We start from the raw sequence: 11,864 nt of genomic DNA on the forward strand, positions 1-11,864 counted from the left end.
GTATATAAGGACAAGGTTTTGGGCGCGAAGCCATTCCGGCAGACTCGACCCGTCTGATAACCGAGGAATAATAAAACAGAACGTCTCGAAATACCCGGCTTCTCGCCTTTATTTCGGGCCTCTTCCGACGCGCCACAATAACTTAGTTGGACCTTCTAGTAAAAAAATTCTAAGGGAAACTTGACATTTGAGTGATGGAGAAAAATAAAACCTTTTTTAATAATGTCCATCAAAAATTATGGGTCAGATGTGCAAAATCACATTGCTTTCATTTTTGGAAATGTTTTTTTATTGGGAAAAAAACTCTTAAACAAGTTTGGAAAGGAACTTATTGTATGTAAGTGTTGCCTTCTGCAGATTAATTATCATACTCCTGTTTCCTTGAAGGGTGGTGATGATAATTTTGATCTAAAGTTCTTAGTCATGTCATTTAAATTTCCCTCTTTTCCCCAATTCCTCAAAAACAAAAATGCGCTTGTTTCAATGAAATAGGCAACCGCATCTACCTTTATTGACCACTGCTCAGTCACGGTCATTTCTAAAGAAGCTTTTCCAAGTATAGGAAAAGACTATGCGGGCATTCAATACCTGACTTCACTTACAAAACCTCCTAATCAAGGCTGTCAAGATTACAAATGAACAATGCTTGCAGGTATTTTAACCAAAAGGTGTGAGAAACTGACTTCTTAAACTGTTTGTAGTGTGCTGCATTAATCCAGATCTAGAATATCAATAATGTTGTTCCAGATCAAGTCTTTAATCCATGATCTGCCTACACTCCAGGGCAACAATGTTTTAGGTTTTCAAGTGAACTTCCACTTAAAAAAAGCTACTAAATGTATAATAAGCAGGTTCGGCATTTCGACTGAGCATGGGCTAAGCATTCTCGCCGGCTGATCTGCTGCGTGTATACAGATCTGCGTTTCATCCGTATTTTCCAGTTTTGCCTTGTAGAGGTAAGAAAATACTGCTTTAAAAATATTAATTAGGTGATTTATGTTTAATTTGTACTCCGGTAGCCAGCATCTCTGGAGAGAAGGAATGGCGTACGTTTCAGGCCGAGACCCTACAGGAAGGCTCTCGACCTGAAACCTCAGCCATTCCTTCTCGGTGTACAGCTCCTTACACGTTAAAAAAAATCCCCACGCTTGGTGCTTCATTGTGGGTTGCAGAGCTCCCTCCCACCCCAGGCAATGTCATTTGTGCCACTGTCCAGAGGAGACACTGGCGCTGCACAAACTCACCCTCATTCCACACAAACCTCGCTCCTCTTCACCCCAACGCCGCTCCCGGGGATGGCGGTGCCAGCAGAGGCTGTGGTCGCCAGCGCTGGCTCCCTGTAGCCTGTTTCTGGGTCTTGCTCCCTCGATCACACCCCTGCTGCGTGTTTCCGATTACACACCTGATGGAGCGGCACCCAACAGATTCAATCCCCACAGCCAGCACTGCCATGAGAGTGGTCCCAGGGCATAGGAGAGGAGAGGAGCGGCACCCGACAGGTCTGGGAGGTATATGCCCGTCTGTCATGGCAGCGCTGGCTGTGGGGATTGAGCCTGTCGGGTGCTGCTCCGTCAGGTTACAGGTGTGTAATCTGAAACGCGCAGTGGGGGTGTGATCGAGGGAGGAAGACCCAGACAACCAGCTCCAGGGAGCCAGCGCTGGCGACCACAGCCTCTGCTGGCACCGCCATCCCCGGGAGTGGCGTAGGGGTCAAGAGGAGCGAGCTTTGTGAGGAATTAGAGTGAGTTTGTGCAGCGCCAGTGTCTCCTCTGGACGGCGGCACAAAGGACCTGGGGTGGGAGGGAGCTCTGCAACCCGCAATGAAGCACCAAGCGTGGGGATTTTTTAGAGTGTAAGAAGGAGGCGTTGGTTTACACTGAGAAGGAATGGCTGACGTATCAGGTCGAGACCCTGCAGGAAGGGTCTTGACCTGAAACGTCAGCCATTCCTTCTCTCCAGAGATGCTGCCTGTCCCGGTAAGTTACTCCAGCAATTTGTGTCTACCGGTATACAAATTAACCATAAATACACCTAATTAATATTTTTAAAGCAGTATTTACTTACCTCTACAAAGCAGAACTGGAAAATACAGATGAAACTCAGATCTGTATACACGCAGCAGATCAGCCGGCGAGAATGCTTCGCCCTTGCGACCTATGACAGGCGCATGCTCAGTCGAAATACTGAACTGGCTTATTGTGGTAGAAGATTTAATACAACTACTTTTGCTTTATCAGATTGGTATTCTGAGAGGTCTCCCCAATGGAAATCCAAAACTAAGTTGTAAATCCAAAACTCCTTCATCTTTAAATCCCTTGCCACCAGCCTGCCCAGCGTAGAGGGTTTACATATGATAAGTTCTTAACCTTTTTGCTGTCTCCATCCTTCTATTTCTGGTACTCTTCCTGATCATATCCTGTGATTCCTTATGCAATTGTGTGGGTGATTAAAACAATTGGCTTTAGTTTAATACTTTTATGGATGAATCTAACTATGCTCGTTGCAAAGGCACTCATGAAAAAAATTGTGATCCAGGAAGGATGTTTAAGGTTCCCAGTACTTTCGTACCTGTGGAAGGGTGGTGGGAGGATATTGTTTAGCTTTTTGTTATATCCTCCCTCCCCAAACAGCCAGTTTATATATATACTTAAAAATTACAAAAACATCAAAAGATAAAGTAGTCTGCCCATCAATATTCTATCCCATGCAGTTTTTTTCCCAAAGCTGAGCCGACTGTATGTGGAGCTTCCTTTGAATTTAGCACAGAATGGCAGTCAGGAGCTCACCAGGTGGGTTGCAAGGAAGTACATAGCACATTTGTGAAGTATTGATAAAGGTGCCTGCAGTGGGTGTAATTATGATGTTTTTGAGTATGCCATGCAAATGAAAAAAAAATGCATTCATATCTTTAGATCTTATTGCAGCTTAATTGCATGTGCAAGTCAGAAGTGCATCAACATATCTAATTGCTGCATAGGTTTTGTGTCTGAGGCAGCTCCTGCGGCCTTGGTTTCTGCGATTGATTACTTTGGGCAGTTGAGAAGGGCCATGCTGATTGAAGTCAGTGGCTCTCATGATGATTAAGTAGGCGAGTTACTCTGCTTTGGGGATGACATTTATTTTAAGTTAATTCTTCAAATACCCTTGAAATCCCTTGGTATTTCTCTAGATTGAGGTTGAAGTACTTTGTAAGAAGACACTTTTTTTCCCCCAATAGGCAGGGTGGGGGGGGGCTAACATCCAGGATTGTGGAACTGGTTATGCTTCTGGTGGTTTTTTGGGTTGTTATGCTGGTGAGCTGAGCAGAATTTATGCAGATGGTATCCTTCCTACCTGAATCTCTTCCACACACCATCAGTCCGTGTATTTTTAAATGAAATTTGATATTTTTCTAGCTATATATGATGCCTTAAGTTGTCCTCTTTTCAAATACTTAGTGGTAATGATGGATAATTAACAAGCGACTGGTTTAAATATGCATGCTCACCTGTATCCACCTATCACTTGCCAATTTTTGTCCTGTCCCCACCTCTCTTCCAGTTTTCTCCCCCCCCCCCAACCCGCAGCACACTGCCTGAAGAAGGGCCCCAACCCGTAACCTCACATATCCATGTTCTCCAGCAGAGATGCAGCCTGAACCACTCAGTTACTCCAGTACTTTGTGTTTTTTCTTGACTTTTCGCATCTTTTCGTGTCTTTTCTTGTCTTTTTGAAAGCATTCTCATCAAAAACCAATAGTTTGGTCATAAAGCTCATTTCTTCTGCGGGGCAGAGGAAATTAGATAAATACCTAGTTAAGTTATTGGTTTTGGTTTTGAAAATGCTTTCTGGAAGTGTTCAACCAACAGTGCAGCAAAACATTAAAAACTACCACAATGAAAAGCTTAAATGGTTTGAGGATTAGTTTAGTTACACATGGAAGCAACTGAGTCAAGTTAACACCTTTAAAGGAATTTGAATCAAGATGAATGTCAATCACCTTGTTATAGTTCTCTGAATTTCCAGTTTAGCATTATTAGATATTCATGTCAACAGCTGTTTCAGGATAATGTGATATTTCGTATGTCGGTCTTGTGGTATTTACGTTAAATTCCAAAATCGTTTGTGGCTTTCAAAAGGAAATTGAGTAATTATTTGCAGGCAATGTATTTGTACAAATGTGGGTTGGTGAGAGCAGGGTGATTTCTCGTCAGAGCAAAGACAGGCTCGATAGAACAAATAACCTGTTTATTAGTTGCCATTTGTGTTCTTTTTACAAAAGGTGACAAAAGACCAGAGCACAGCACAGCACAGGCCCTTTGGCCCACCATGTCCCTGCCAAACATGATGCCAGGTTAAACTAATCTCCGCCTGCACGTGATCCACATCCCTCTTACTTCCTACATCATGTGCCTATCCAAAAGCTTTTTAAATGCCACTATCATATCTGCCTCCACTATCTACCTTTGGCAGCTTGTTCCAGGTACCCACCACTCTGTGTTTAAAAAAAAATGCACCCAGCACACCACGTCAACTTTGCCCCTCTCACCTTATAGCTATGTGTTTTAGTCTTTGACTTCTCCACCCTGGGAAAATAGATTCTGACTGTCCACCCTATTTATGCCTCTCATAATCTTATATACTTACTGGATCATCAGAATTTTGTATACTTTTATCAAATCCCCTTTCAATCTTTCTAGTTTCAAGGAGTATACCAACCAGCATCTCCAGTTTAAAGTTGTAACTGAAAGCAGTCACTCTTGGAATCATAGTAGATTTTTCATGCAATGTTTATTGACCTTTGCATCCTTTCTAAAGTAGGATGCCTGAAATTGACCCAAGACCCTTGATGTAGCTTAACTGGTGTTTTGCATAGGTTTAATATAACTTCACTGCTTCTTTTCTGTTTGCTTCATTTGTAAACCTGGAAATTCTTACGTGTCATTAATTGTCCTCTATGCCCACACCTACACCCACCCCTGGTTCCAGCTTTAACAAATCAGAAATAAATTTGCAATTTACAAAGTAAAGAATGTACTAAGTTGAAGAATGTATTTTGAAGTGTTTGCCATAATTGCTTAAGCTTTTACTCGTATTCCTATTTCTTTCCCACCTAATTACATGTAAATTGCAAGGTTATGAGAGATGTTCTGGGACTCTTGTTTATTCGCCAGTAACCTATTATGTAATCCTTTAAGCGGGTTGATATGAAATGGAATAGGGGCCACCCACTTTGAGAGGATATAGCTGTTTGACCTCATGATTTCGGAGATAATTGCATTTAACCAAATGAGTGAAAGTGATATTGCCTATTTCTGTAATCCAGAAGTACTACTTGATTATAATGTTTGTTTGGTAAGCTTTACCAAATTGTGGGTTTAACAAAGATGTGCTAAGCTGCAATAAAATGGTGGATAGTAGAAATGAATGTGATGACCTATAATGAATGTGTAACAATTTATTTCTGTTTCCCTTTTCTAGCCATGCATCTGACGTAATGGAAACGTCCGGTTGGAAATCGATGGTCCTGTCCCATCCTCATCTGGTGGCTGAAGCCTACCGATCACTAGCATCCGCACAATGCCCTTTCCTTGGTCCTCCCCGCAAGAGGCTCAAGCAGTCCTAAAGTGACATTTGAAAATGGAGCAAATCATTTTAACAGCACTGACCTGATCACAATGTTGCACAATGCAATGTATGAAGCTTTCTGACGTGCTTCCCGCCGTGCGAAAGACCGTGCTTGGTGTGCTAATGACCTTTCTGCACTAAGCACTTTGGGGAGAAAAACAAAACACAAAACTTTTTGCTGCATTGTCTTGTGTCCCCTAGACTTGGCTGAACGGATTCCTGCTGTTTTTTTTTACACAGATACAGATTTTTAGATGTTGGCCCAGAAGCTTTCAGTATGGGGAGGGGATGGATTGGGAGGGGAGAGGAAAGGGTAGCCGTTTAACTTGCACTACTTTATCTACTTCATTTCTTGAACTTGAAGCCAGCTTCTGTCAGCACAAGAGAATGGATGGGCCTTCTAGACTCAAGGACAGCCTCAACGTGGAGGGGGTGAAGAGCACCCAGGCGATGGATGCCATTGATGCCACTGGGCTTCTTGTGTCCTTTCAGTGAAAATGTAACTATCTTGGTATCCTTAGCCACTTCTGACCCAAAGTGTGTACATTTGCAACAAGTCAAAAGAGAACTGTCTAATTAGCACTTGCATTATCATTATAATAATTAAAAAAAAACATTTTTATGAGGAAAATAAAGCCACATAGATTTGGATCAAGTTTTTTAAAAAGTGGAAAGAAACCATTCAGTTTAGATTTTACCCTTGTGCTCGTAGCATTCGAAGCAAAACAATGTTTAGATTTTTAAAAAAGAGCTCTGGCTAAGTAAATGCGTTTTCTCAAGAATACCAAGGTTACATGTGTAGAACGTGTGGAAAAATGTATTGGCATTTTTCTCAGATGGCTAAGCAAATGAAAAGAGTTAATGAACATGTTTTCTTGTTCAGTGGAAACGAAACAGTTCTACTTCAGTCCTAGAAGTTAATCGTCTCTCTCGACTGTTTCTATCCGAGAAGGAAATGGTTAATTTTCAACAACCTGACCCAAGGTTACTTTGTCTCCTTTGATTCACTGCTCTTCAGAAGTGGGGGAACAAAAACTAAATTTAATCTCCAGTCTTTCTTTAGAAGATATAAATAAAATACTATTTTGTATTGAAATGCCTTCTGTGTATTTCCTCTACAGAGGAAATCCTTTCCCCAGAAATAATATTGTGTAATATTGTATGGATTTGACAGTAAGTTCAACTTTTAGTGAATAAATTTTGTGCAGGTATCATTTCTAAAGAGTTATTTGCTTAAAATTTGTTTTGAATCTGTTTTCCAATCTTATTTATTAGAGCAAAGTGTGCTATTTTGATTTGGTTTGATAGAGCTTGTATTGTTATGCTTTGAGGACTCCTCAAACTTATTTGAAAAGACTGATCTTTTAAGGTAGTATTAAAATGTTTCTTGTTTTGTTCTGTTATCAAGTTGATTTCCTAATTTTACAAATGTTTTTGAATATTGATACAACAAACAATCATTACATTCATTGGTTATGGAATTCAGGCATAGTTTCAGTGAAATCTGGCTAAGCTATCAATAATCAAGGTATTATTTTTACCTGTTTCCCCTTTCTCTCAGTTATATCTGAGAATACTGCTCAGTTTATTTTGTCCCTTTCCAAAAAGAGCTTGAACTGTTCTCTATTGCTCATGCTCTTTTTTCCCCCTCCAAAGTAAGCAAATGGTTTATGCCTGAGTGGTGCAAAGTCTTTTTTTAAAGTACAGACCAGACTGCAAACGTACAGTTGACTGCATTGTGGTACTTCATTATTTTGTTTTAAAGTTTAGCTGTACTCTGTATACCACAGCTGATGGCAGCATAGCTTTACATTCCTGAAACTATAAACTGTGTGGTCTGCTTTCATTGCTCATGTGAACATAAAACAAAAAAAATGAAATGATAGGCTGATGTATTAAAGAATACCACCTGTGTATTTTGTCCTTCTATCTACCGCCTTATTCTCCATTCCATCATACCACACTGGTGCATTTCCATTATTGCTTATTTTAAATCCTCCGTTTATCTCTAACACTCGACAGCTTTTGTGTGCAGCACCATATGAGCCAGCTTGTGGAGTGTCCCATACAATATTCCTGTAAAACAACGCTTAATCCAGGAAAATACTGGATTGAATTTGCCTTTTGCTATGAATTTTCTGGATACTTTAAAGTTCTAACCTGAACATCCTTCCTGTGCCCACTTAAAGCTTAAAAAGCAAGCCTAGACAGGAAGTCCTTACTTCCAAAATAATAAAGTTAAATATGACCATGAAAATTGTGGGAGATTACTCTCCTACATATTAGGACAATTAACATAAGCCAATTAACCTATAAACATGTACGTGTTTGGAGCGTGGGAGGAAACCAGAGCACCCAGAGAAAACCCATATGGTCACAGAGAGAACTTACAAAGTCTGTACAGACAGCACCTGTAGTCAGCATCGAACCCAGGTCACTGGTGCTGTAAGGCATCAAGTCTACCACTGTGCTACCCATGGGTAGCTGAATATTTAAAACGCCCAAGCTGCCATCTTACAGTTAGTTCTCAGCCATATGTGGATTTTAAAGAACTACTTTTCTGCAGAGAGTAGCAAAGTGTTTAAAATGAAGAGAATAGGCTGTCACATATTTTGGGCTGCAAAGGTTTGTGGTTTTTATTTTTGCTTCATCCACTCTTGGTGATTTTTGTTGTGGCTCTCCCATATTTTATTGATATTCTTGCATCAGTCATAATTCTGCAGCTTTTGTTTTTGACACTTTTCATCCTTTTAAAATTAAATTCTGCGGAGAGCAACTGAATTATTAAAAGATGCATGACATTTTAATGTGTTAACAAATATGTGTAATGCTGTGAAAAAAAATGTTACAATTATAATTTACTGCACTGGTGTTATGGGTATCAAAAGGCACAGGATGGACGTTGATGTGGGCATTTGCATATCCAGTAGGCCTAAGAAGGCAATGTCATTTTGCAATTATAAAAGCCAGCACTTCTAAATTTATTCGCAACATTTTTGGCATGAGCAATTCCTTGTTATAACTTTGGAATGCTATTGAGCCCTGAGCCCATTTTATCAAAGTATTTTCAAAGGAATGAAATCACAAATCCATTTATTGCACATGGCTTGCCTAAAGAAATTGATTTGAATTTCAATCCACAGCTAAATGTCAAGCTGAATTCCATGCTGCAATAAAAGGCTGTTGGGTTATTTCTTGATACACGGTAATGTTAAGATCATTCACAATTAACACGATTGTATTTACTGCCGCTAAAATTCACGTTCAGTTTTGTATACTAAATTTCACAATTCTGGAAGCTTTTCAAAGTTGAAAAGGCGACATTCTTATTTTATAGTAATTTATCTTTGAGGAATTTCAGCACACTGATGACTAAACTTGTTAAAGAAACGTGCTGCCATTATTAAGCCGTGATGTTATAGGAAATGAAGGGATGCGCACACAAAGGTTGTGACGTTGGTTGACAACTGGAGCAGTTGATTTTAATTATCTGATTCCTCTGCAAATTTTTTTTGTGTATTGATCATGTAATTGTATGTATAATTAAGTGTTTGTAGCTTGCTTCCAGCAAATTGCACCTTTCAAAACATAACCTTATTGGGCAGGTAATGGAAGTCAACTGCCATTTTGCAGCACTACATTACGGCAAGATTTGCATGAGGGTGGGATCACCAGTGGAACGTTGCTCAGCTAGCAGAGTATTGAAGTTAGTTCTTAACACAGAGAATTAGTCTGTGTTGCTTTTTGCCTCTGGGATAAGAAGTAGAAATAAGTAAATCACCCATTGTTTCGTATCCATTTACCCCAGTAAAGATATCAAATGGCTGGATTAATACACATCCCCATATTTTCCAAGGTTTTTTGGCCCCAGGCTTGAAGTCAAACCACTAGGAGCAGGTACTGAAAGATGTAACGTCCGTCAACTATAACCACCCCGAGGGCCAGTCCAAATGTCCACGGGCGAAGAAGAGAATAGCCAGTGCCTTGCTCTGTCTGTGCTGAGTTATGATCTGCAGTTTGCATTGTTGAGTTGCATTCCTGAAGAGTCAGCTGGAATTGAAAATTTCAGGACACTGTTGGTGGGGGCAACATGTTTTAATATCTCTTGAGCAATGACACAGCGGTAGAGTTGCTGTCTCACAGCACCAGAGACCCAGCTTTCATCCTGACCTGGGGTATGTCTGTACGGAGTTTGTACGTTCTCTGTGTCCGTATGGATTTTATCCGTGTGGCCCAGTTTCCACCTACACAGGTTTTTGTAAGTTAAATGGTTTCTGTAAAATTGTTGATCCTAGTGTGTGTACGATAGTGCTAGTGTATGGGGTGATCGTGGTCGGCGCAGACCCGGTTGGCCAATGCCAACCGGTTGGTCTATTCTGTATCTCAAGTCTAAAGTAAAGTACAGTCTCTCAAGATTGTGGATGATTTGCATCTAATGCAACTCGGTAGTGAAATTTATCATTCATGTCTCTTGAGATGAATGTACTCGTCCTACCTTAAAAAGAGCAAATGATTCCAGATTAGTTGCCTCCTGTGAAGGTGGGGCAATGGGATATTTATTGTAAAGGGCCAACATGGATCCGACAGGTCTGCATACAGGTTGCTGAAGGGGTTACTATTAGCAGTGTCAATACCAGGACCCAGGCTTTTGAAAATATTCAATAATATTACTTTGGGAAGGTTGAGTGCCGCCCTTCCTATTTAATCATGCACCATCTGTCATTTCACTGTCTCTTTGCTAGTCCATAATTCTCCCCATCATGTTCTTGATTCAGTTGTAAACACACATGCACCATTTCTCTAAGACATTCCAATTGACTCTTGCCATCAGAAGTATATTGTGGTACGAGTGCCTTTTTGGGACTTGTTCAGTTTCTGTCTGTGTCCTTGCGTTCATCGCCTTGCGATCATGTTAGTGTTCTGTGATGGGGTCACAGTCCAGACGAAGGTAAGGCAGACCATTCAGCCTCAGTCAGGCAGAGGTCAGTTTGTTAAAAGGCAACACTGCCTTGTCAGTAGGTGGCATGCAGCAAATTCAGCACGGTGGCCGGGTTAGAATCAATAAGTGGAGGAAAATATCAAGCAATGCCACGACGGCGGTGTGCAATGAACAACTGGACAGCATCAGATGCCACAGGTAGGTGGATGGGGTAATTCTGGAGCTGAGCAAAAGTGTCCACATTGGGGAAAATGCTAGACCAAATTAATGAACCTGAGGAAAGTTGGCTGTCTTCCTTGCCCATCTGCCTCTCAGTGGATCATGATGCCACCAGAGAACATCAAATCATTGTTTCTCAGGAAGTTTCTGATCTGTTCTTCTGTAGATCTACCAGCTCCATTAGTTGCCTTTGCTCACACCCAGCTCCTCAGAAGAGCTCCTGTCCATTTCCCTACATCTTCCTCTGCTGTATCCGTCGTGACTGCCAATTTCCACATCAGTCTTCTTCCTCAGTCATGGTCTCCCCTCTTCGAGGCTGATATAAAAGGAAACGGGTAAGGTTAAAAACTAACCCACCCCCGACCCAGAGCTTTGAATAGATCACCCTTGTCCATGCTCTACCAGCTTTTATTCCTTCCAGCTGAAGCAGTGACTTATTTAGTGTACTGCATTTGTGTTCCTGTTTAGTGTACTGAATGTGGTGCTCACCACGTGACCTCCTTTACGTTGGCAAAACTAAAGATGGACTGTGTGACCTTAATTACGTTTGCAGGGATGAAGCTAAGTTTCAGGCTTCCAGTCACTTTCATTTCTCAACTCTCATCCAACCTGTGTTTGGCTGTTCTAGCAAGGTTCAATGCAAGCTTGAGGAACGGTACATCAATTCTTGACTTGACGCATTAACAACTTCAGAACATGATATTGAATTCAACAATTTTAGTTAATCTGCCATTCCACATCTCCAGCAGTCATGGTTTTTTTCTCTTTATGTTTTAGATTTCATACCTCATTGTCTATGTGCTCCCATCAGCCCTGTCCCACCCTTTTTACCAGATAAACCTCTGCCCTTTCCCATGAAGTGCCTTCACCACCACTTGTCATTCTGTATCTCCTGGTGGTATCCCATCCTAAACTTATTTTCTTTCTCCCCCCCCACCCCGCGATCTAAATTGTTTATTCTGTTTAGTCAGCATTTCTAGAAAGGAATAAACAATTTTTATCTTTTCCTGTCTTCATAAGAATTTCAGCATCTAGTATTGAACCTTTGTCTCATCTCAATATGGAGCATTGACCAGGAAAGGAAGAGAAGATGCCTGTG

General features: G+C 41.0%; 1 protein-coding gene across 2 annotated transcripts in view; it reads left to right on the forward strand.

Annotated features, from left to right (window-relative positions):
* Positions 1–5,883, forward strand: part of spop (speckle type BTB/POZ protein) — a 111,584-nt gene extending 105,701 nt beyond the window's left edge. For both annotated transcript variants that reach the window (XM_078424415.1, XM_078424417.1), the window contains exon 10: positions 5,461–5,883. In XM_078424415.1, the coding sequence (XP_078280541.1) occupies positions 5,461–5,605 (145 nt within the window). In that variant the 3' untranslated portion in view covers positions 5,606–5,883. The remainder of the gene's footprint in view (positions 1–5,460) is intronic.
* Positions 5,884–11,864: the final 5,981 nt, after the last annotated feature.

Source organism: Rhinoraja longicauda, chromosome 29, assembly GCF_053455715.1.
Source record: "Rhinoraja longicauda isolate Sanriku21f chromosome 29, sRhiLon1.1, whole genome shotgun sequence".
Classification (NCBI taxonomy): domain Eukaryota; kingdom Metazoa; phylum Chordata; class Chondrichthyes; order Rajiformes; family Arhynchobatidae; genus Rhinoraja; species Rhinoraja longicauda.